The sequence below is a fragment of the Felis catus genome, chromosome B1 (assembly GCF_018350175.1).
Source record: "Felis catus isolate Fca126 chromosome B1, F.catus_Fca126_mat1.0, whole genome shotgun sequence".
Lineage (NCBI taxonomy): Eukaryota > Metazoa > Chordata > Mammalia > Carnivora > Felidae > Felis > Felis catus.
Window position 1 is genome coordinate 52,950,964 of NC_058371.1, and position 25,362 is coordinate 52,976,325.

Below are 25,362 nucleotides of genomic sequence, written 5' to 3' on the forward strand. Positions count from 1 at the left end.
GTATCAGGGGCATGCCTGCTATTGTTCTGGAAATAGCATGGGGCTGTTAGGAGATTATGAAATGCTGCTTACCTGTCCTATGATATGTGGGGCCTCAGCAGATGAACAGCCTCTAATCACCGAAGGCTACTATGGAGTAGTGTCCTCCGAGGAGAACCCAGCAGTTCACAGGGACCCAGAGGCAGAAGGGTGTGCTGGGGGAGAAGATGCAAAGTAGAAGGAACTGAGATTCTGGCGGGCACAGTGGAAAGAGTAAAGTTAGAGGACAAGCAGATTGGTTGGATAAAAGGAGATAACAGGCAGACGGAGTGAGAGAATGCTGATGTGGCTGTAGCCAATGCTCCAGGTTAGAAAGTGATCCTCAGGAGAGTGTCCCTTAGTACCCTCATGCTCCCTTGATCGCATCTTTTTGGGGTGCTCCCAACTCATGTCTTCTACTCTTCCTGTATATATTGATTTTTGCTTTGCAATTCTTTTAGGAGTCTTTCACAGATCTAAAATCTCAATCACATCACACACTTCTTGAAGTTGAAAACACCAGTCCAGTTTATGTACTATCTCACTATATATATATATATATATATATATATATATATATATATATATAACTTTATATACACTATATATATATATATCTCACTTTATATTCTATCATATATAGAGAATATAGAATAGGGCTGTTGATGCAGTGTGAATTCAGTTGCCAGCATACAAATGACACTAAGGAAGGAGATTTTCATGGTGAGATGTCATGTTCAAAGTCAGCCCTTTAGTTTATTGGACTGCTCAGTGGAGCAAGGAGATGTTCTTGTTCCTGAAAGGTTCACTAGCCATGCAGCTCCCCATGTCTAGAGAACTACATATAGAGTGACTGTCCTTTGCCTTCCAGTTGTCCCTTTGTTGATTGGTTCAGCAATGAAGAGCTTACTCTTGGTCCTTGTGGTCCTTGTCTTGCTCTCCTGTGTTCCACCAGGTAAAATGAAATCCCCTTCCTGTGCGACTATGAACAGTGAAGGGAGAGAGGGCATGAGGTTCTACAAGAGTGAAAAGAAAGCAGGACTTGGAGGAAGGAAGATGAAACAGGAAGGGATGAGAACAGAGATGGACATTCTGGGCTTTTCCGGAAAATGGAGAGAAGATACTGAGGACACATAACAGGAGGTGGTTCTTTCCAGTGAAGAAAATGGTCCTGAATTTTGGTCTGGGGAGTCTGTGATGTTTGAGGGGAAAGTCAGACTGATGATATTGGCATCACATTGGTATTTAGATTGGTATTTAGAAGACAGATAGGATTTGGGGACGGGAGGGTGGGGGGCGTTCCTTTAGGACTTTTAGAATTTGTATTCCTAAGTCAGTTTCCCAGACTGTTTTTCACACATTTAGAAGCCAAGGCAAACTCGATGCTGAGCAGAATCAGAAAATAGAGCTGGTTGTTCCAGTGTTTTAACTTACAGCATGATGGGATGCCCTGGAACATCATTGAGAGAATTCACATCCTCTGGACAGAAACTAGCAACTTGATAATACCAAGAAGGGTCCACTTAAGTCTCTGAAGTGGAGGTTCTCAAAAACTGCTTGTAGTTTTCTGGGGTCTGCAGAAAGCTTCCCCAGACCTTCATATTCGAAAGGTGCCAGTTAAAGGTCAGGTGTGCAGTACTCAGAAGACAGGCCCAGATGTGATTGTGTTGAGACTACTGCTGCTGTTCTGGATGGAAGGACCTCTGGACAGTGTGAGCCGTGTTTCTGCTGGGCTCCCTTGTCCCAAGAGGGGTGCCTCAGGGCTAACGGGCACCTGACAGGCAGGTTTGCTTGCCAGTGGCCTTTGGTCATACCACATTGATTATTCTTCTATCGCAAAGGCCCAAGGGATGGTTCCATGAACCAGCTGGGTGAGACTGATAAGGCTTAGCACACAAAAGTGTATAGTTCAGAGGGTGACTCAGAGCCACCTGCACTCTTTTAAGTCGCCTTCCTACCACCCCCTCCATGTTTTCAGCTTCCAGAGGTACCCAGGTGTTAAGGTTAGAAAGTATGCTAACCTTATGGATATAAGATGTGTGTTTCAGGTATTTCAAAGCCTTTCACACTCATTATCCCATGTGATGCTTTTCATGTACTCTGTGACTAAGCCAAGACTGATAGTAGGGTACTTGGCTAAAAATCATACAGAATGTTATTGGGATGTAGAGCTAGAACCATGGGCTTCTGTAATTCTAGGTCAGTGGTCTTTGCTTCTTCAAGCTGAGGCTCTGATAATCTCCAGCTACCTTGTTACTATCCCAGACCCCGCATGCCTTCTGGTATAGGGCCTCTGTGGATTCCTGGGACTACTCTGAGGTCTTAGTGTTCTTTCCATGGCAAATAGTCCCAAGCAGAATTTGCTGGGCCCTGGTACCTGCATATTGTTGATTAGTGATTCATGTAAGGGGGGCCCATGGGAACTAATGACTTATAATAGGGTCTCTGGAAAATGAGAGCCACTGAAAAACAGGCATTCAGCCATAACATGACTGGGATGTTTTGATCTTATCCAATTTACCATTAAAATGTTATAAAGTACAGCCTTCAATCTGATTTATCCATGGTATCATGACCCTGCAGAACACTGTGCATTAACCCTTGTTTCTGTTGACAGTTAGAAGTGGAGCGAATACATATGTGAGAACAGCATTTTCTACATGCTGGGGAGGAAAAGGTGTTTGCAGGAAATTATGTGGAGGAAATGAAGACTATCACATTTTTTGTGATGTTAGACGTCTGTGCTGCGTTAACAAAAAGCTTTTAGATGTACGGGTTAGAAGATAATTGTGAGTATCTGAGGCTCCTGCTGACTTCCTCTGGGACCCAGATCCTTTTCAATTGTGCTATCCTAATAAAATGATGGTTTTAGTCCTTCTGTGTTTCAATGTCTGCTTTGTTTCTCTACCTTTAGAGGCATTCAGTGTCTCTCCTATGAAGATAATCTCTTGGTTAAATTCCTTGTCTTCAGGATTGTTCTTTTCGTTAATTTATTCCTTATTAAACATTTCCTAAAAACTTTTTTTGAAGTATATGATGCAATCAGAAAAGTTGCGAATCATAAATGAATATCTTAATGAAGTTCATAAATTGAACACATCCACGTAACCTGCACTCAGATGGAAAAAGAATATTACAACATCTCAGTCACTACTCGTCCCTGTTCCACAAAGGATAATAATCTCTAGCCCAGCTTCTAATAGCATAAGCTTTGGCACCTATTTTTGAACTTTATTTTTTGCTTTTTTTTAAAAAAAAGTTTATTTATTTATTTTGAGAGAGACAGAGAGTGGGGGAGGGGCAGAGAGAGAGAGAGAGGGAGAGAGAGAGAATCCCAAGCCAGCTCCACGCTGTCATCACAGAGCCCGGTGCAGGGCTTGATCTCATGAACCATGAGATCATGACCTGAGCTGAAATCAAAAGTTGGATGCTTAACAGACTGAGCCAGCCAGGTGGCCCAATTTTTAAACTTTATATAAATGGAATCCTTTATATAAATGGTACTCTTTTGTGTTTGGCTTCTAATCTACATTACTTTATGACCTTAATTGATATTGTTTGATGTAATTATAGTTTATGTATTCTCAGTGTTGTATAGTATTGCATTGGGGAAGATTTGAATATTCTAGCAGACATGGTCATTTATGTAGTTTCTGGGTTTTACCTCTTATAAATAGTTCTGTGATGCACATTCTTGTATGTGTTTTTTGAGTCTTATATGCAAGCATTTCTGTGGGTATATACTTGGGAGTGAAACTGCTAGCCATGAACCATGCATATATTCAATTTTAGTAGATACTGTTAAACTGTTGTCCAAATTGGTTATATCAATTAATACTCCAGGCAGTGTCCAGGAGTTCTTGCTTTTTTCCAACCCTTTCCACAACTAGTACTTTGGTCTTTTCCCCCCTTCATTTTGAAGAGTATGTAGTGATGTCATGTGGTGGTTTAATTTGCATTTCACTGATGACTAATGAAACTATCCAACTTATTATGTGATTATTGGCCATTTTAAAAATTAGATTCCATGCCCAGAACTCACGACCTTGAGATCAAGAGTCATATCTTCTACTGACTAAGCCAGCCAGATACCCCTTACTGGCCATTTAGATATTCTTATTTGTGATATACCTGTTCAAGAGTTTCATCCATTTTTTCTATGGAATTGTCTGACTTTTTCTATTTGGGAATCTCCTAAGAAACACTCATTATTTGACACTGGAAATAATAACGTTGAAAATATTTGCGTTTAAATATGGAGAATGTTGTAGTTTACAATGCACAGAGAAATTTTGTACTGTTTAGTATGACAAGGCTGTGAAAATGTTTCTATTCTTAAATATTATTAAATTTTATCATCACAAGCAAGATAAATCATTCAAGTTAGTAGTGATTCAGCCCTCTTGTTTCTTGAATAGGTTATAGGGGGAATTAAGCCAAAAGAGAAGCAGTTCTTCCAATATGACAGGGAAAGAAGGAATAGATTTGCTCCTGATGGGCAAGCTTCTGGGAGGGGACACTGTCAAAGTATGGGGTTTTAAGTCAACACTGGCTGCTATGATAGGTCAAATACCCATCCTGTGCAGATTATATCCTAAGACTGAACTAGACTTTTTAAGCTCTTCTGTGAAAAGGAAAAAAGGTGATTATACACACAGCCAAGTTATGTTTCAATGTCATTAACATCACTACTGTCATCAGCTACATCCGTCCTGAGGGTGTCCTGTTCAGGTGGGAAGAGTAGGTAATATAGGGGGTTCCTTCTTTACTATAACCAATAAAGAGGATCCTTGCCCCTCCCCCTCTCTCTCTCCTCCCTCTCTCCCTCTTCCTCTCTCCCCCCTCCCCCCTCCCTCTCCCTCTCCCCCTCCCCCTCCTCCTCCCTCCCCCCTTCCCTCTCCCTCTCCCCCTCCCTCTCCCCCTCCCCCTCCCTCCTCCCTTCCCTCTCCCCCTCCCCCTCCCTTCCCCTCCCCCTCCTCTCCCCCTCCCTCTCCTCCTCCCCCTCCCTCTCCCCCTCCCCCTCCCTCTCCCCTTCCCCCTCCCTCTCCCCTTCCCCCTCACTCTCTCCTTCCCCCTCTTCCTCTCACTCTACTTCTCCTTCTTCTTTCTTCTTCATTATTCATTATTTATTGTTCCTCTTCTCCTACCACCTCTACTACTACTCCTTCTTTTTGGTCCCTTTCTTCTTCCTCTTCCCCTTTTTCCTTCTTCTTTTTTAGTGTTTGCTGTCGTGGACTCTATACATGTTTGTGAAATAGAGTAGACTAAAATAGGCTAGACTTAATTTTTCTAACTTAATAGTCATCTGTGATACACGAGTTCCATCAAGCCTCTGAATGGTGATGAAGTTATAATTGTACTGAGTTATGCTTTCTTGTCTTGTCTGCCTCAAATCACTCATTTACTCCGAGACCTTGGATGTGCCTTATGAGACCGACCTCCCTAAAAATTCTTCCATGCTTTTCTTGTTTGAGTTCTGGTGTTGGTGTCTGCTATTGGAAATTTGATTGGAGGTGGGATCTTCCCCTTGCAGGTGCCACTGGTTGGTACTGTCCTGTTCACTCTGATGTCTCTCCATATTCTTTAGGGCAAAAGAAAGGGCTGCCACATTCCCTGCAGGCTCCACTGAGCCAGCCTCATACTATAGTCCATACTGAGATAGGTAAATACACCTGCGTTGTATTTTTTTTCCCCCATCACTTCAGCATGAGATCAATGCTGCTCATGGCTTCAGGTCTCACAGAGTCCCTTTAGAAAACAGGACTTACTGCTACTTCCTGAAGACTCTGCACAGGACTCAGGCAAATATTTATGTGGCTGAGAGTCATCTAACGGACTCCACATTCCTCTCTCCTTCCAGGAACATCTGCAAAAATTTTCCCCTTTACGTCCCTTTCTCCACATAAAACTGAACTTGTGCCAGTAGAGGAAAGCCAATATCAGGCCTTCAACTACACACAAAACACTTATTTCTGTGGATATAAGAAATCTAACCACTGATCCATCTAATTATGGATGCACTTCAAAGTAAGTTACAAACATCAGAACATTCCTCTCTCAACACTTCAGAATGACATCATTAATTAGTGTTCAATAGTTTTTTTTTTACATTAAAAACTTACATACAATGAAATACACAGGTATTAAGTGTATCACTTAAAGAGCTTTGACAAATGCATACACCTATGTAATTGAAACCTTATCAAGGTATCAAACATTTGCATCCCTCCAGAAAGTTCCCTCATTCCCTTTTCCAGTTATTTGCCACCAGCTTTCTATTTGCTGAGCAGCAACTTCTGTTAAGTTTTATATTAACCATAGGTGGTGGGTTGTGTTTGCCTATTCTAGAACTTCATATATATATGTGTATATATATATATGTATATGTATATGTATCATTAGAGTGTGTAAGGGTTACTTACTGTTACCCTTACTGTGTAAGGGTTTTCCTTCCACATAGGTAATATTTTTTTTTTTAATTTTTTTTCAACGTTTTTTTATTTTTATTTTTGGGACAGAGAGAGACAGAGCATGAACGGGGGAGGGGCAGAGAGAGAGGGAGACACAGAATTGGAAACAGGCTCCAGGCTCTGAGCCATCAGCCCAGAGCCTGACGCGGGGCTCGAACTCACGGACCGCGAGATCGTGACCTGGCTGAAGTCGGATGCTTAACCGACTGCGCCACCCAGGCGCCCCCACATAGGTAATATTTTAGGTTCTTCTATGATACTGCCTCATCTGTAGTCCATTCCTTTCCATTGCTGAGTAGTATTCTATTGTGTGACTTTACCGCAGATTATTTATCCATTCTCCTCTGGATGCACGTGTGAACTGTTTCTACTTTTTACCTATTGCAGCAAAGCTGCAACGAACACTCTTGTACAAATCTCTTTGTGAAGAGAAGCTTTTATTTCTCTTGGGTCAATACCTATGGGTGGAATTTCTCAGACACAGGGTAGTTGTATGTTTAGTTTTCTTTTAGGCAACTTTATAGATATACAGTTCACATTCCATAATTTCATAAAACCCCTCCCTTTAAAGTATGAGCTCCTGTGGTTTTTAGAATAGTCACAGACTTGTACCACCCACTGCCCAAACAACGTTACAATGTTTTGATCCCTTCCCAAAGAAACTCTGTAGCAGTCATTCCTGTGTTTGTATATTAGGGTTTTCACAAAGTACCAAAAACCAGGTGCTTAAAGAATGGAAATTTATTGTATTATTGTTCTGAAGGTTATAAGTCTAAGATGAAGATATCAGCAGGACTGGTTCTTTCTGAAGGCTGGGAGAGAGAATGTGTTTCATGCCTCTCACCTAACTTCACATGGTTTGCTGGCATTCCTCAGCTTAAGGAAGCATCACCCTAATCGCTACCTTTCATGTGGTGTTTTCCTTGTGTGCATAGGTCTATGTCCAAATTTACCCTTTTACTATTATTATATTTATAATTCCCAACTTTATTTATTTATTTATTTATTTATTTATTTATTTTTCTATATTCCAAATTTTTATTTAAATGCTAGTTAGTTAACATATAGTGTAATATTGGTTTCAGGACTAGAATTTACTGATTCATCACTTAAATATAACACCCAGTGCTCATCACACAAAAGTGCCCTCCTTAGTGCCCATCACCCACTTAGCCCATTCCCTACTCCCTTCCCTCCATCAACCCTCAGTTGGTTCTTTATCAGTAAGAATCTCTTATGGTTTGCTTCCCTCTCTCTTTTTTCCCTTGCCACGTGTTCATCTGTTTTGTTTCCTAAATTCCACATATGAGTGAAATCATATGGTATTTGTCTTTCTCTGACTTATTTTGCTTAGCATCATTGTAAATGGCAAAATGTCATTCTTTTTGATGGCCGAGTAACATTCCATTCTCTTCTTTATCCGTTCATCAGTTGATGGACATGTGGGCTCTCTCCATAGTTTGGCTATTGTTAATAATGCTGCTATAAACACTGGGGTGAATGTACCCCTTCAAATCTGTATTTTTGTATCCTTTGCAAATTTACCCTTTTTGCAAGGACATCAGTCCTATTGGATTAGGACCCATCCTTATGTACAACATAAGGCCATTTTGACATGTACAACAATGCCATTTTAAAATAAGGTCAAATTCTGAGGTACTTGGAATGAGCACTTCAAAATATGAATTTTGGGGGACACAATTTAACCCATAAGATTCTCTATTTCTTTACATCCTCACTCAGCACTGGCTAACCACTCATCTCCTTTTGATTTGCCTGAATTAGACATTTCACATAAAAAGATTTTTGACTGATTTTTTTCACTTCATATAAGATTTGCAAGGTTCATTCCTGTTGTAGCACGAACCAATATTTCATTTTTAATTTACCAAATAGTCTGTTGTATAGATGTACATTTAATTTTATAATAAAACTTAAGAACTTTTTTCAAAGCAGTTGTACATTTTATACTTCTACCAATAATGTAATATATACCCTGTGTCTCCACATTCTTGTTAATATTGGTGGCATTAGCCTATTTAATTTTTAGCCATTGCAGTGTATATGTGCAGTGGTATCTCACTGTCATTGTAGTTTGCATTTTCCTGATGACCAAAAAACACTTTTTAATGTGGTTCTTGGCGATTTCTAGATTTCTTTTGTTAGGTGTGTGTTCAAAACTTTTGTCCATTTTTTACTTTTTTTGGTCTGTTATTATTGACTTCTTAATCTTTAGTTTTCTTCTTCTTATTTTTTTAATGGTGTGTTTTGATGTTTGGTAGTTTTGAATTTTGTTAAAGTCAAATTTATCAATGTTTTTCCTTTTCAGGTTATTGCTCTTTTGGGTCCCAAGAAACCTTTGCCTACCTCAAGTTATAAAAATATTCTCTGTTCTCTTGTGATCTTAGCTTTTATGCTTACTTTTATGATCCATCTGGAATTAATTTTTGAGTGTGGTCTGAGAAAAGGTTTCTTTTTTTTAATATGAATATTAAGCTGTTTCAGCAGCACGTGTTGAAGAGATTTTCCTTTTCCCATTGGATTTCCTTGGCAGCTGTGTACAAAATCAAATTTCTGGGTTCTCTATTCTGTTCCATTAGTCAATCCTTGAACAGTATCATGCTGCCTTTTAAAATGTTTATTTATTTTTGAGAGAGAGAGAGAGAGACAGAGTGTGAGCGGGGGTTGGAGAGGAGGGGAGAGGGGAGGGCAGAGAGAGAGGGAGACGCAGAATCCGAAGCAGGCTCCAGGTTCTGAGCTGTCAGCACAGAGCCCAATATGGGGCTCAAACTCACGGACTGCTAGATCATGACCTGAGCCGAAGTCAGACACTTAACCGACTGAGCCACCCAGTCACCCCCATGCTGCCTTTCTTAATAATGGCTTTATAATAAATCCTAAATTCATAGAATGATAGTTCTGCTATTTGGTTTTTCTATTTAAATATCATTTAAAAATTTTATGTCCTGTGCATTTCTATATCAAATTTAGAGTTAGTTTTTTGGTTTCTACAAAAATGTCTTCTGGGATTGTATCAAATCTATAGGTCGTTTTAGAAAGAATCGACGACAATTCATGAATATAGTATTTCCTCCATTTAGGTCTTCTTTTTTTTATTGCTGCAATGCTTTATAGTTTTGATGCTACTATAAATGGAATGGCCTTTTAAATTTCATTTTCATTTTTCTTTTGCTGCTAGCATATAAAAATACAATTGATTTTATGATGACTTTGCATCATAACTTTGCTAACCTCACTAATTCTAAAATTTCTGATTTACATTTAAGACTCTCTACATAAACAATTGTGTCATCTGCAAATAAAGATATACTTACTCCTTTTTTTTTTAAACAAACTTTATTTTCCTCATTTTTACTCATTTTCATTAAGGAGTGCACATCGAGTAAACATAACCTTTTTTCCAGTATATATCTTTAAGTTTTGACAAACAGATACAGTTGTGTAACCACACCACAACCAAAATACAGAGTAATTGTATCCTGCCCAAATATTCTTTCATATGCTTGTGTAGAAAACCTCTCCTGTTTCCCTTAGTTCCTGGCAATCACTGACCTGTTTTCTTTCCCTATAGTTTTGCCATTTTCAGAAGGTCATTAAAATGGAATCAAACAGTATGTAGCCAGTTAAATCTGGATTTTTAATTTAATATAATGCATTTGAGATTTATCCGTGTTGTACCATATATCAGCAGCTAATATCAGAAATCAGTATCATTCTTTCTTTTATTTATTTATTTTTTTGTATTTTAATAGATTTTAATTGTTTAGAATAGTTTTAGGTCCCAGAAAAATTGAGTGGAAGGTACAGAGATTCCCATTTACTCACTCCCCTCACCAGGTCCTCAGTCCTATCTTCCTCCATTAGCAACATCCTGAACTAATGTGGTACATTTTTTAAAAAAATATTTATTCATTTTTTAATTTACATCCAAGTTGGTTAGCATATAGTGCAACAATGATTTCAGGAGTAGATTCCTTAATGCCCCTTATCCATTTAGCCCATCCCCCCTCCCACAACCCCTCCAGTAACCCTTTGTTTGTTCTCTATTTTTAAGGGTCTCTTATGTTTTGTCCCCCTCTCTGTTTTTATATTATTTTTGTTTCCCTTCCCTTATGTTCATCTGTTCTTTATCGTAAAGTCCTCATAGGAGTGAAGTCATATGATATTTGTCTTTCTCTTACTGACTAATTTCACTTAGCATAATACCCCATGTAGTTGCAAATGGCAAGATTTCATTCTTTTCGATTGTTGGGTAATACTCCATTGTATATATATATCACATATTCTTTATCCATTCATCTGTTGATGGACATTTGGGCTCTTTCCATGCTTTGGTTATTGTTGATAGTGCTGCTCTAAATAATGTAGTACATTTGGGGTGCCTGGGTGGCTCACTCGGTTGAGCGTCTGATTTTGGCTCAGGTCATGATCTAATAGCATGTGAGTTTGAGCCCCGCGTTAGGCTCTGTGCTGGCAGCTCAGAGCCTGGAGCCTGCTTTAGATTCTGTGTCTCTCTGTCTCTGCCCCTAACCCACTCGCATTCTGTCTCTGTATCTCTCAAAAATAAATAAACATTAAAAAAATAATGTGGTTACAACTGATTAATCTACATGGACACATGTACACATGGACACATCATTATTACCCAAAGTTTGTAGCTTATACTAAGCTTCGCTCTTTTTTTTTTTTTTTAAAGTACGTTTTATGCACAATGTGGGGCTTGAACTCACAGTCCTGAGATCAAGATTTGCATGCTTTACTGGTTGAACCAACCAGGTGCCCCTAAGCTTCACTCTTGATGTTGTACATACTGTAGGTTTGGACAATTGTATACTGACATGTATCCATCATTATGGTACCATACAGAGTATTTTCAATGCCTTAAAAATCCTCTGTTCTATACTTATTCATCTCTTCCTCCCCTTTAACCCCTGTAAACAACTGATCTTTTGCTGTCTCCATAGTTTTGCCTTTTCCAGAATACCATATAGTTGAAATCATACAGTATGTAGCCCTAAGATTGGCTTCTTTCACTTGGTAATATGAATTTAAATCTTTTTCACATCTTTTCACAGCTTAATGGCTCATTTGTTTTTAGTGCTGAATAATATTCCATTGTGGATGTGCTATAGTTTATCTATTCATTCATTCATCTACTGAAGGATTTTGGTTTCTTTCAAGTGATGGCAATTATCAATAATGCTGCTTTAAACACAAGTGTGCAGATTTTTGTGTGGACATAGGTTTCCATTTCTTTGGATAAATACCAATGAGTGTGATAGCTGGACCATATTCAGAGTATTTTTAGTTTTTTAAAAAGCTCTCGAACAGTCTTCTGAAATGGCTGCACAATTTGTATTCCCACCAGCAATGATTAGAGTTCCTGTTAGTCCACATCCTTGCCAACAGTGCTGTTGTCAGTGTTCTGAATTTTGGCCATTTTAAGATGTCTAGTGGTAATCCATCTGGTCTGCAATCTCTCCCAATTCCCTGAGTGCCAAACTCATATTTCCCCTTTCCCTTCCACACTGTGACTGGTTCCTTGTATGTGTTTCTAAGGGTGGTGGCAAAAGTGAGCTCCAGTAGGTGGGAGTGAACATGGTGGGGAACCAAAGCCTGTGTGTGTCAAGGGAGAAATCACAATTGTGGGCTGTAGTGGTCCATTTGGGAAAATAAGTTTTCTAGCAATCATCCTGATGTGTTGAAAATTGAATGAAGACAAAAACTTAAGAATTCTGCTACAAGAGGGTACCTGCAGTTTGGAGCGGGTGTATCTATACAAGGTCAGAAAAAGCCCCAGATATAAGCAAGACCAACAAAAAGTACCTCTCATCTGAATGCAGCTAGTAATGATGGGAAGAGGACACTGATACTTGAGATGGGAGATCAGGAGCACAAAGCTCCAAGGAACATGAAGAATGAAGGAAACATGGCACCACAAAAGATCACAATAATCTCCAATAACTGAGTCCAATGAAAAGGAGATCTGCAATTCACCTTACAAAGAATTCAAAAAAGCTGTTTGGGAAAATCAAAAAGAGAATGAACTCGATGGAGTAAAGCAAATAATTCACAGTTATTGAGTCAGAAGGGTATGGATTGCACATTGGATCAAATATACAAATGAACGGAGGTTTCCAATATTTAAACAAGCTAACAGGATTTGAAATGCAAATCCTGAATGATGAAAATGTTCTGAAATACAAAGCATCAGAAAACCAACATCGTGCTCTTTATGGGATTTTAGTTTAACGAGGCAAGATTATTTTTATATTCTAGCTGATTTTAGGACACATTCAAGCTATGGAGGCCGTCCCACTTCTGTGTGACATACAAGAAAAGGAGAGAGATTGAGGATGTCTCTATCTCCCTGGCTTATGGTCACAGGAAGCAATTGGTGAAGAGAGTCACTCAGAGCACTAGGGAAGGTAATGGATTCTCTTTCTCTACCCTATCTTGTCTCCACTAAAAGGAGCAAAAGGAGAAGGCTGGGTTAAAAATCTATCTCTGTGGTTGTTGCCATGATCTCTGAATCTTTAAAGGCAGTTCTAGTTCATCAGCTCCTTGGCTAATTGAGAGACATCAAAGCCACTTATTTAAGTCAGCTCTAAGCAAAAACGAATTTCCTTAAAGACAGAGCTTTTTCTTGCTCTTGAGTCTTCTCAGAATCTCTACCACAACTTCTAGACATCCCAGATGTCATTTTTATTCTTTATTTTTTCTTATTTATTATTGAAGTATAATTGACGTACAATGTTATATTCATTTTGGGTGTACAACACATTCTACAATTTTATACATCACTCAGTGCTCCCCATGATAAGTGTAGTCCCCAGATGTCAACCATGCAACATTATTACAATATTATTGATTATATTCCCTATGTTGTATTTTTCATCTCTGTGATTTATTTATTTTATAACTGGAAGTTTGTACCTCTTAGTCCCCTTCCTCTATTTCACCCATCTCCCCACCTGCCTCCCCTCTGGCAACCAGTGTGTTCTGTGCATTTAAGAATCTGTTTTGTTCATTTGTTTTATTTTTTAGACTCCGCATATAAGTGAAATAAATCATATAGTATTTATCTTCCTCTGTCTGACTTATTTCACTTAGCACTATACCCTCTAGGTCCATCCATGTTGTCTCAAATGGCATTCTTTTTTTATGACTAATATTCTAGTGTGTGTGTGTGTGTGTGTGCGCGCGCGCATGTGTGCATGCCGGCAACATCTTCTTTATCCATTCATCTATTGATGGACACCATGTATCATTTTTAGACTGCAATTTTGCCACCAGATGAGTGGGATGTCAGGGACTGATATCCAAAAATAATCCTAAAGGAAGTTTGCTCTCTATTGTGAGAATACCCTTCCACATTTTGTGGCTTTACTGAGAGATTTGGTAAATACTTTATTTAAAAAAAATGCTTTGGATCTTAGAATTAAGTTTCTTTTGGATGTGTCCATGTACAGAGACTAACCATAGTTAGCCAATTTCTTTTCAGGTTCCATATTTACAGAATCCCAGAAAAGCCAGATTGCTTGTGTAATATTCACACTGTTATGCCCAGAATTTGTGATCCCCAAAGACCACCAGGGAGCCGAGTCCCATGCAAAAGCAAAAGAGCCTTTATTCGAGCTAGCTCGAGCTCAATCCCCTACCTGCACCGATGCAGTGGTGAGATACCGGGGAGAGAGAGTGCTAGTTTCAAAAGCACAAAGGTTTTATAGGGGTCTAGGGGCAGTTGGTGAGGTAATGGCTGTGGCCTCAGCTGATTGGCTGGGGAAGGGTCGGAGTCCTGTTTTGCAGGTCTCTGGGCTGTTTTGATCAGGAAGTTTGAATGGGTGAGCGGGAGGTTACTCAAGGGGAGGAGGCGTGGTCTAGGTGAAGGACCCAGAACAAGATGGAGTCGGCTGGCGTAGGCCCGCCCTTTCAACACCTTATGTCAAAAGAATAAAACAGTTTACAGCTACCATTGTTAACAACAGAGTTCATTTCCTGACAGGGTATATGAATGTAGAGGTTTGGGTTTATGGAACAGTCAGGTAAAGGCAGCGTACTGTTGGCCTATCCAACTTTCTTTTCCTTTCTTTCTTTTTTTTTTTTTTCCTTAGTGGTGGGAATTTCTGTTTGTTCAAGACTTAACCAGATTCCAGAGAGTTTCTGATTGTTCCAGCAGAGATAACTCATGTTTTCTCTGTTGCTTTGACGATCACCTCCCTAAAAAGAATGGTGTCCTTTGATCCATTTGGAAAGAGAGGCTCCTCAGATAGCAGACTGAATTGCTTTCAAATTTCAGTTATCTGTGTGCATAGAGGATGTACATCTGAGGTGAAAGAGTAAAATGAGAAGCAAACCTAAAGTTACCTGGGATGTTAGGAGGTCTGGAGTCACACTTTGATAAGGTCCAGTGCTCTTTGGATGACGATTCCCTTGCCTCCTTCAGAGTCCAATAGTTTTCCTGGGCCCTGTCTGGATGCATTCCTTACTCTGGATACTTAATAACCATGACTGCCATTCCAGGCCATCTCTAATGCTATTCCATTTGGCCCATCTCCCCTACTGACTCTGCAGGTGAGTTCGGGCTTCTGAGAAGAGGACACACTATCATATTTTTAGTGCCTTCCTCCCTAAAGTCACAAACACTGGATTTTCTCAAAGACTGAACAGCGTCTGGGAGGGTAGAGCTCCTCACAACCCCTCATCTTTCTCATCTACTATTCTCCTTTCTTCTCTGTCCAGTTGCAGAGAGTGGCTGCAAGGGCAGTACTGTGATTTCAAGCCAGGACTTAGCCGTTGTTTCCTCGGCCATGTACTAGATCGTCAATCGACTATTTGCAGCTACAGCTCCATCTTCTCAGAATTACTAGAGAGACCATGCTGTGTTCAGCACTGAAGTTAAAGAAGACAACCAGAATCTACCCCCTCGGCCGCTGCGCCCCTTATCCTGAACAGCAAGTGCAGAACTCCGCACTCATGCATTTGTGTATAGGTTGACGGTGTTAAGCAGTTAGGCAGACGTGCAGCAGCATCACTGTAGTCAGTGGGATAATCAGCACCATAATAGAATTTGTAGGTTTGCCTGGACACCTTCATAGGGTTGACTGGTAAAGAAAACAGTGGGTCCAAATGGATTCAGACAATTTATTACTTATATGCACGGCAAAGTAAGATCAGCGTGGTGTTAGTTCCTAGTGCTACAGGATGACCCCCAACCAGAGCGGCCAGATGAGAGGTAGCAGAGGTGTTGGGCCACTCTGCTGGTGAGGAGTTGACTGCAAACCATAGCCAAGTGGTCTGGTAGCCTGTAACTAAACCCTAAGGAGGTTGAGGGAGGAAGTCCTGTGCTTTCACTCTCTGAAATCATGGTTGTGGCTGAGAACCTACTTCGTGGCTTCCCATTACCACAAAGCCTTTTCCCTTGTGTTTCACGAAGAACTACAGGGTCAGACTCAGTCAAGACTTGGGCCAGCCTGCAGTTAAGCCTCACCTATGTGGTCTTTGTGAGAAACCTACAAAGTCATCAGGGGGCCAGGGCAGATCTGTTTCTCTAAGATGGGCGGTACAAAGAGAAAGAAAATGGGGGAACTGAAGGGACTGGATGTTTCTGTAATTTGAAGCTTCTATGAATAATTAAGGTGTCCTTTCTAAGAGTAAAGAGAGAAATAGGCACTGAGAAGAGCATGGATATCACTTTGAAGCGAGAAAACATATCCTAAGTTGTTTTCATGAGAAGCTTAGCTGTCTTGAGCAAGGCTGCAGCTCAGCTTTTCAAATGCAAAATCATAAGATTCTGATGGCTTATGTAAAAAATGCTAAAAACCAACAACTGTGGGCACATCACAGTGTCACAGTTTAATCTAAATTCCCTGGCTGTGTGAAAGTTGGTGGAGAGGATGTCAATTACTTTCAAGTTAATTGGCATTCACTGGCTTCTTGTGTCAGGGCTCAGGGTTTCCTTTGACACAGCACTCCAGCTGAAACATACAGTAGGCAACTAACATTTCACTTGTAGAGCACTCAAGTCTACAGATACCATTCCCGTAGCATTTCTGGTGCATTTCTGATGACAGTGGATTCAAGCCTGGAAAGAAGATGAATACAAAAATAATTATTTAGTCCAAAAAGTCACAGAATTAGTGCCTCCATTTCTATCAAACTGGATTCCAAGGGGACTTAATCAAGTCTTAATCATAATGATTGATTCTGTAGTTGAAAAAGGATGAACTAGTGCTATGAATTGAATTGTGTTCACTTTATCCCTCATTCTCCATTCGTATGTTGAAACCCTCACCCCCAATGTGACTATTTGGAGAGAGGGATTCTAGGAGGTAAAGTGAATTGCATCTCTAAGGGTGGGGCTCTTAAACACAGAGAGAGGCTGGTTGTCTAAAATCCAGGAAGATAACTCCCATCAGAAACAGAATCAGCCTGCGGTTGATCTGGACTGTCCAGCCTACAGAACTGTGAGAAAATTCATTTTGTTGAAACCACACAATCAGTGGTATTTTGTTATGGTACTCTGAGCTGAGACAATTAGTAGCTTGGAAGTTTGCCCAAATTGGTAAGTTAATATACTCTAAACAATCAAGTTACCTATGCATGTAGTCATTCACTCATTATTTAATTATGTATTCATTCCCAAGCCAGTTTTTATAAGATTTGAATGCAATGTAGACCTTAAACTCAAAGAATTTTCAATCTAGACCAGGAGAGAAGAAACACAAAATATCTATGAGAGCGCAGAAGACAGAATCATTTGCAAAACAGAATGCTATGATGAGTTCAGTGGAGGATAAAATATATTCTGAAGATTTAGAATGTCTTATTGGTACCCAGGGCATTTTGAGCTGAGCTTATGATTTTACGGACATGTTACTCTGTAGAATTATCAAAATATGGATATGTCTTTATTTCCATATGTAAGAAGGTGTTAAAAGGAAAAGAATGTCAAGTATTTTGGTCATCTGTAGAAATTTTGAGTCAGCCCATATCCTGTGTAAGTTATCATGTCCTGGAAGGTAATTGTCCTATAGGGCAAAAAAGGGATCAGGATTACTTACCTGGCAAGATGAAAGCCCAGGGAGATGAAGTGAAGTGGGCTATGTAACAAGACAAGAAATTCCTACAGAAATGACAGCTTTGGGAATGTATAAGGCACTAAAGTGAATATTGTAGACTATCTCAGTTGTCTAGAAGCCATGAATCCATTTCCATAAACCCTAGTGGAATTGGTCCCATCAATAGCTTCAAGAGGCCTGGGTTGTATGGATTCTTAAATCCAGCCAGGGGCGCCTGGGTGGCGCAGTCGGTTAAGCGTCGGACTTCAGCCAGGTCACGATCTCGCGGTCCGTGAGTTCGAGCCCCGCGTCAGGCTCTGGGCTGATGGCTCGGAGCCTGGAGCCTGTTTCCAATTCTGTGTCTCCCTCTCTCTCTGCCCCTCCCCCGTTCATGCTCTGTCTCTCTCTGTCCCAAAAATAAATAAAAAACGTTGAAAAAAAAATTAAAAAAAAAAATCCAGCCTAATGAGTCAGGTGACCAGAAAATCTGGTTCACCTGCCTAGAGATTACTTGAGGGCAGATGAGAAATTAAATGGACCCTATAACATATGGACTTGAACTGATTCAATAGCACTGAGTGAAGAGAATATTCAGGAGAGATTTTAAATTTTTTTTTTTCAACATTTATTTATTTTTGGGACAGAGAGAGAGAGAGAGAGAGAGAGACAGAGCATGAACGGGGGAGGGGCAGAGAGAGAGGGAGACACAGAATCGGAAACAGGCTCCAGGCTCTGAGCCATCAGCCCAGAGCCTGACGCGGGGCTCGAACTCACGGACCGCGAGATCGTGACCTGGCTGAAGTCGGACGCCCAACCGACTGCGCCACCCAGGCGCCCCAGGAGAGATTTTAAAAATCAGTCATGAATGTGGTCAAGCTACAGTTTGAGGCCAGTCAGCATTCTCTCATGTGTCCCTGATCAGATATTTCTTTTAGCACGTAAAGCTCCTTAATTCTCTTGGAACAAGTAGTTCCAAATCTATTTCTCCACATATCTAAGGAATCTACAAATTATAAATTTCAGTAAATTAGAAAGCTAACAAATTGTGTTATCACTATTTTCTGTTTTGGACTATTCTGCCTGGATGTGTTCCTAAATTAGGGACAAAACAATAGTGGCAAAACAGGATGGGGTATTACTAATGAAAATATTATGAAAACTCTCAGGAGTCACGTACCTGTTATGTATAGGCCTGTTCTATACATCAGCACACTTAATCCTGGCAAGACTCAGAGGTTAGTTTTGTTTCCATTTTGTGAATGAAGAAACTAAGGTTCAGAGAAGCTTTGACTTTTGCCTAAAGCTGCACAGTTAACAAGTTGGAGAGCCCAGATTCAAGCTCAGGTCTTGCTAACATCAAACCGGTTGATGCTTCCAATTTGAAAATAAAAGGGTCCACGGTAGGAGGACATTTGTAGGTTTGCTTAGTGGAGTTGCTCTTCTAGACAAATGGTTCCCCAGGAAGAGTCCCATTTTACCTGCCAGAGCTGGGTCCACACGGGAGAGCAAGACAAGGACAATGACGAGAGGCTTCATGGCCGGGAGCTTCTGCTGAGGATGAAGGTGGCAGGGTCTGACACTGGCTGTCAGAGTGCAGAAAGGGAAGGTTGAACACACCGTCCTGTACAAACCTGAGAGGTCTGGGGTATACACTGCTCTGGGTAGACATGCTACACTGATCTTCCCCGAGGCAGTGGAGTTGGCCAGCTTGTGTGAGGAAAAACAGCCAGCTCTTTCTGGTGTGGCCACTTCTCCTGTTGACGAAGGCACTGCTCCCCCACCTGGATTTCCCAAAAGTATTAATGGAGAGCTGAGAACTATAGTTTTTCTTTTTCAAGGAAATAACCTTGAATTTTTGGGTTTTTCATGTTACAACAAAAATTAAATGCCAATTTTAGAAAATTTATAAAATACTAAAAATGACAAGGAAGGAAAAGTTAACACGTGAGCCTCATCTCTCAGAAACAAGCTGTGTGTTTCTTAAAGAAATTTTATTTATGCCTGGTTTATTATTTGATATTTTGTTTTGTATAGTTCTAAACAATATACTCAGATATGCTGTTTTTGTAGCATGATATATACCATAAGTATTTTTTGTCTCATTATAAACTCTTCATAAATGATATTTTAAAAGCTGCATAATATTCTGTCAAGGTCTTTTTTAGAACTATCACTATTGAAAAAAATCTTTACTGGGGTGCCTGGGTGGCTCAGTCGATTAAGCCTCCAAGTCTTGATTTTGGCTCAGGTCATGATCTCATAGTTCATGGGTTATGAGCCCTGGTCTCTGCTGATGGTGTAGAGCCTGCTTGGGATTCTCTCTCTCTCTCTCTCTCTCTCTCTTTCCCCTCTCTCTGCCCCTCCCTCACTTGTGCTTGCTCTCTCTCAAAGTAAATGAATAAACTTAAAAAAAATCTTTATTGAGATATAAATGACATAAAAATTTAAATATTAAAGTGTAGAATTTGATAAGCTTTGACACATATACTTTTGTGAAACCATCATCACATTCAAGATGATGAACATATCTGTTACCCCAACCATTCTTCAAGACTTTTCCTCAACAGCTTTAGTGAGGTATAATTAACAAATGAAAGTTGCTAATGTTTAAGCAGTAAAATGTGATGATTTGAAGTACATATACATTGTGAAATGCTTACCACAAACAAACTAATTAACATATCTATCCCCTCAAATAGTTACAATTTGGGCGCCTGGTTGGCTCAGTGGGTTAAGCGGTTAAGCAGTTAATCCTCTGACTTCAGGCTCAGGTCATGACCTCGAGGTTGTTGAGTTCTAGCCCTTGCTGGGCTCTGTGCTGACAGCTCAGGGCCTGGAGCCTGCTTCGGATTCTGTGTCTCCCTCCTTCTCTGCCTCTCCCCTGCTCACACGCTGTGTCTCTTTCTCTCTCAAAAATAAACATTAAACATTTAATTAAAACAATTAAAAAATAGTTACAATTTTTTTCTGGTGAGAATATATGAGATTTACTTGCTTAGCAAATTTCAAGTATACAATATTTTATTAACTAGAGTCACCATATTGCACATTAGGTCCTTAGAACGTATTCTTATAACTGAAAGTTTGTTACCTTTGACTAACATCTCCCCATTTCCCCCACTTTCCAAATTCTGGCAATATCCACTTTACCTTCTGGTTCTGAGTTTCACTTTTTTGAGATTTCCTTAAGTGAGATCAGCCAGTATTTGTCTATATATGGCTTTTTTCACTTAGCACAATATTCTCTAGGTTTATCCATGTTGTCCCAAATGGCAAGGTTTCCTGCTTTCTTATGGTTGAATAATAGTCCATTGCATAAACATACCACATCTTCTTTATCTACTTAGTATTGACAGTCACTGAGGTTGTTTCCATGTTTTTTAAAAATTTGTATTATTATTATTTTTTAGTTTTGACAATTATTGAAGACCTTTATTAACAGGTGCTTGCCATTTGTTGACTTTTTTTGAAAAAATGAAGTTAGAGACTTTTAATACAAATTAAAAATGAGGTTCTTAAAAATCTCGGCTTGACAGGATATGAAACAATTAAAAAACCTTTAAAAGTGTATTGAGAAAAACCATTTTTTTTTCCTTTAAACACATTTGTCATTACCAAAAAGAGACATCTTTAGGTAAAAGTGATAAAACCCCCATGCTGCATAGATAGTTCTATTTATCTGGTCAATGGGCAAAAAACAAGTACTTAAGGTCTTCAACTCTAATATTTTGTTCATTTCTTATTGCTAGAATTCCTTATCCATTTCTTATTGTTGGAAGACTAACCTGGATGATGGTAAAGATGGTAAGGTGGCATTTACTCAGCCCTGCCCTGCCCATTCTTGGGAGCAGATGATTTTTCAGCTGGTGAACTGGCTGCTTTTATCTCTTTGTCATCTTGTGGTTTAGGGTTTTCTGGGCTTTGGCCTCTGTAATCGAAGTTGCAGCGTACCAACATTGAAGTGACCGCTGGCTTTGGGTCTCATCGCGATTTCCCTTATCTTCTGCGTTGTTGCCTTCGGTCAGCAGGACCCCTACAGAATCATAGTCTATAACCCCCCCCCGCCCCCCCCCCCATACATATTCTGTCTCACTGGTCTACCTTGCTCTCCTGCACCCTGCTCGACAGCTCCCTCTACCACCTCTCCCTGCCCAGGAGGGTTGGAAGACTGGTTGACGCCCGTAGGGTCTCCGCATGTAAGTAAAGTGGAAATCGTCACCTGCCTTAGGGCTGGCACGGTTGCGCCTGGCCTTAGGGAGCGCTGTCTGATCCCTGGTTCTTTTCCCCACTCTCACCATTTGGGTAATTCTGGGGGCAGTAGGGTGGAGGACCTCTGTGACATGCATAACATCCATAATGCTTATGGTTTGCTGCATATTTACTGCCTTGCACTGGGATGCAATGAGGGCCTATCACAGTTGCTGCCTTTGCACCCTTTTCTCCTTCAACAACATTAAACTCTGCAGTCTCTCCATCCCCTGCCTCCATTGCAAAGGTGCTTCCTGGGGTTATTCTTTATGGCAGTCTGGCGTGCAAATACATCTACCTTGGTGTCATTCCTCTTGATAAACCCATATCTGTCTTCCTACACGGAGCCATTTCACTCTTCCCAAAACCTTGGTTGGATGACCCTGTCCCTGCTGGAAGACACTGTGGATGTGAGGCCATCGGGGTCACCGCTCCCTGTGCCACTGCCTGGTGATGCCCAGCTTGGTGTGGGCAGTGCTGGGGGTGTCAGGCAGCTGCTGAGACTCTGCCTTGCTGCTCATGTTTGCAGTGATGGTGACTGGGCCGGCTGTGGCAGCTCCTCCCAGGTGTGATGGTACCTAGACGGGTGGTGGTGGTGGGGCTGTTCAGGGCTCTCTGGGACCCGCTCTCTGCTCCCGCTACTGGTGGAATTCTGTTGTTTGCATATCCTGGCTATTGTAAATCATGCTGCATTAAACATGAGTGTGCAGATAACTCTTTGAGATATTGATAAAGTTTCCTTTGGATATGTGCCCAGAAATGGGATTGCTGGATCACATGTAATTTTAATTCTTTGATTAAATTTTGATTTATTTTTTTGATTAAATCTATACCGTTTTCTGTAATGGCAGTACCAATTTACATTCCCAGCAATAGTGCTCAAGGGTTCCGTTTTCCCCACATCATTGCCAACACTTCCTGTCTCTTGTCTTTTTCATAATAGCCGTTCCAGCAGGTGTGAGGCAATATCTCATTGGGTTTTGCTTTGCATTTCCCTGATGATTAGTGATGTTGAAGCCCTTTTTATCTACCTATTGACCATTTGAATGTCTCCTTTGGAAAACTGTATTCAAGACCTTTGCCTCTTTTTAATTAGTTTGTTATTTTTCTATTGAGTTGTATGGGCTCCTTATATAATTTGGATATTACTCTCTTATCAGATATATGATTCACAAACATTTTCTCTCATTCTTCTCATTTTGTTGATAGTTTCCTTTGTTGTACAGAAGCTCTTTAGTTTGATGTAGTCCACTTGTTTATTTTTCCTTTTGTTGCCTGTTCTTTTGGTGTCATATCCAAAAAATTATTGCCAAGAACTCAACGTCAAGGAGCTTTCCCCCCATGTTTTCTTCCAGGAGTCTTATGCTTACAGGTCTTACATTTAAATCTTTAATATATTTAGAATTTATTGTATATGGTGTAAGAGAAGAATACAGTTTCACTGTTTTCCATGTAGATATCCAGTTTTCCCAACACCCCATTTATTAAATAGACTGTAGTTTCCCCATTATGTGTTCTTAGCACCCTTGTCAAATATTAGTTGATTATATATGTGTGGGATTAGCTCTGAGCTCTTTATTCTGTTCACTGATATGTGCCGGTTTTTGTGCCAGTTCCGTAGTGTTTTTTTTTTTAATTTTTTTTTTTAGCGTTTTTATTTATTTTTGAGACAGAGAGAGACAGAGCATGAACGGGGGAGGGGCAGAGAGAGAGGGAGACGCAGAATCCGAAACAGGCTCCAGGCTCCGAGCAGTCAGCACAGAGCCCGACGCGGGGCTCGAACTCACGGACCGCAAGATTGTAACCTGAGCTGAAGCTGGACGCTTAACCGACTGAGCCACCCAGGCGCCCCAATTCCATAGTGTTTTGATTACTAAAGCCTTATACTGTTTGAAGTCAAGAGAGTGATGCCTTCATCTTCGTTCTCTCTTAAGATTGCTTTGGTCATTCATGGTCTTTTGTGCTCCCATAGCAGTTTTAAGATCATTTTTCCTATTTCTGTGAAAAATGCCATTGGAATTTTACTAGGGATTGCATTGAATCTGTAGATTGCTTTGGGTATTATGGACATTTTGACAATATTAATTCTTCCAGTCCATGAACACAGGATTTCTTTCCATTTATTTGTCTTCTTCACTTTTTCATCAATATTCTATAATTTTCAGTGTAAAGATCTTTTTACTTCCTTATTTAAATATGTTCCAAAGTATTTAATTCCTTTGATGCTACTAAAAAGGGGATTGTTTTCTTTCTTTCTTTTTTAAAGTTTATTTATTTGTTTTGAGAGAGAGACAGCATGAGCAGGGGAGAGGCAGGAGAGAGAGAGAATCCCAAGCAGGCTCTGCACTGACAGTGCAGAGCCAGATGCGGGGCTCAAACTCATGAACTGGGAGATCATGACCTAAGTTGAAATCAAGATTTGATGTTTAACTGACTCAGTCACCTAGGAACCCCAAGGGGATTATTTTCTTAATTCATTTTTTCAAGTAGTTTTTTTGTGAGTGTATAGAAATGTAAATATTTTTTCTATTTTAATTTTGTATCCTTTACCAAATTCGCTTATTAGTTCTAGAAGTTATTTTGGTGGAGTCTTCAGTGTTTTCTGTACATAAACTCATATAATCTGTAAACAGAGACAATTTTACTTCTTTTCTTATTTGAATACATTTAATTTCTTTTTCTTGCCTAATTGTGATGGCTAGGACTTCCAGTATTATGTTAAATAGAAGTGGTGAGAATGGGCACCCTTGTCCTTTTCCTGATCTTAGAGGAAAAGCTTTTCACCATTGAGTATGAAGTTAGCTGTGTGGTTGTCTTATATGGCCTTTATTATATTGAGGAACATTCCTTCTATACCTTATTCGTTGAGAGTTTCTATCATAACAGAACGTTGAATTTGTTAAACACTTCCATTGAAATGATCACATAATTTTTATCCTTCATTGTGTTAATATGATTTATCACATTTATTGATTTGCCTATGTTCAACCATCCTTGCATTCTGGGGATGAATTCCACTTGATCATGGGGTATGATCCTTGTAATGTGATCTTGAATTTGGTTAACTAATATTTTCTTGATGATTTTTGCACCTTGTTCATCAGGGGTATTTGCCTATAATTTTCTTGTGGTTTCTTTGACTGGTATTGGTGGCAGGGTAATGCTGGCCTTTACAATAAGTTTGAAAGTGTTACTTCCTTTTCAATTTTTTGGGGAATATTTGAGAAGATTTATTTTTATTTAAGGTACTAAGTCTTCTTTGGATTTTTTTTAATGTTTGTTTATTTTTCAGAGAGAGAAAGACAGAGCATAGTGGGAGAGGGGCAGAGAGAGAGGGAGACACAGAATCTGAAGCAGGCTCCAGGCTCTGAGCTGTCAGCACAGAACCTGACGCGGGGCTCAAACTCATGAACCGCCAGATCATGACCTGAGCCGAAGTCGAACGCTTAACTGACTGAGCCACCCAGGCACCTATTAAGTCTTCTTTAAATGTTTGGTAGAATTTACCAGTGGAATCATCTTGTCCTGGGTTTTTGTTTATGGGG

At 40.0% G+C, this 25,362-nt stretch overlaps 2 protein-coding genes and 1 pseudogene across 2 annotated transcripts; 1 reads left to right on the top strand and 2 right to left on the bottom strand.

Annotated features, from left to right (window-relative positions):
- Window positions 1–734: 734 nt before the first annotated feature.
- Window positions 735–2,945, top strand: DEFB135 (defensin beta 135). Its single transcript, XM_045056960.1, has 2 exons — window positions 735–973; window positions 2,636–2,945. Exons 1-2 carry the CDS (start codon window positions 916–918, stop codon window positions 2,803–2,805), a joined length of 228 nt encoding a protein of 75 aa, XP_044912895.1. The 5' UTR covers window positions 735–915; the 3' UTR covers window positions 2,806–2,945.
- Window positions 2,946–16,346: 13,401 nt separating this feature from the next.
- Window positions 16,347–19,105, bottom strand: DEFB134 (defensin beta 134). The gene is made up of 2 exons (XM_011281571.3): window positions 19,048–19,105; window positions 16,347–16,593 (listed from the first exon to the last, which is right to left on the bottom strand). Exons 1-2 carry the CDS (start codon window positions 19,103–19,105, stop codon window positions 16,451–16,453), a joined length of 201 nt encoding a protein of 66 aa, XP_011279873.2. The 3' UTR covers window positions 16,347–16,450.
- A 2,280-nt stretch (window positions 19,106–21,385) lies between these two features.
- LOC109499351 lies at window positions 21,386–22,338 on the bottom strand (annotated as a pseudogene).
- Between the last annotated feature and the right edge of the window lie 3,024 nt (window positions 22,339–25,362).

What these genes read in the sequence shown, in the direction of transcription:
- DEFB135 (XM_045056960.1), top strand. Translation starts at nt 916, where the DNA reads ATGAAGAGCTTACTCTTGGTCCTTGTGGTCCTTGTCTTGCTCTCCTGT. An exon ending in GCTCTCCTGTGTTCCACCAG is followed by an intron (nt 974 to 2,635) that starts GTAAAATGAAAT and finishes TTCTGTTGACAG; the next exon opens with TTAGAAGTGGAGCGAATACA.
- DEFB134 (XM_011281571.3), bottom strand. Translation starts at nt 19,105, where the DNA reads ATGAAGCCTCTCGTCATTGTCCTTGTCTTGCTCTCCCGTGTGGACCCA. An exon ending in TGTGGACCCAGCTCTGGCAG is followed by an intron (nt 16,594 to 19,047) that starts GTAAAATGGGAC and finishes TCTTCTTTCCAG; the next exon opens with GCTTGAATCCACTGTCATCA.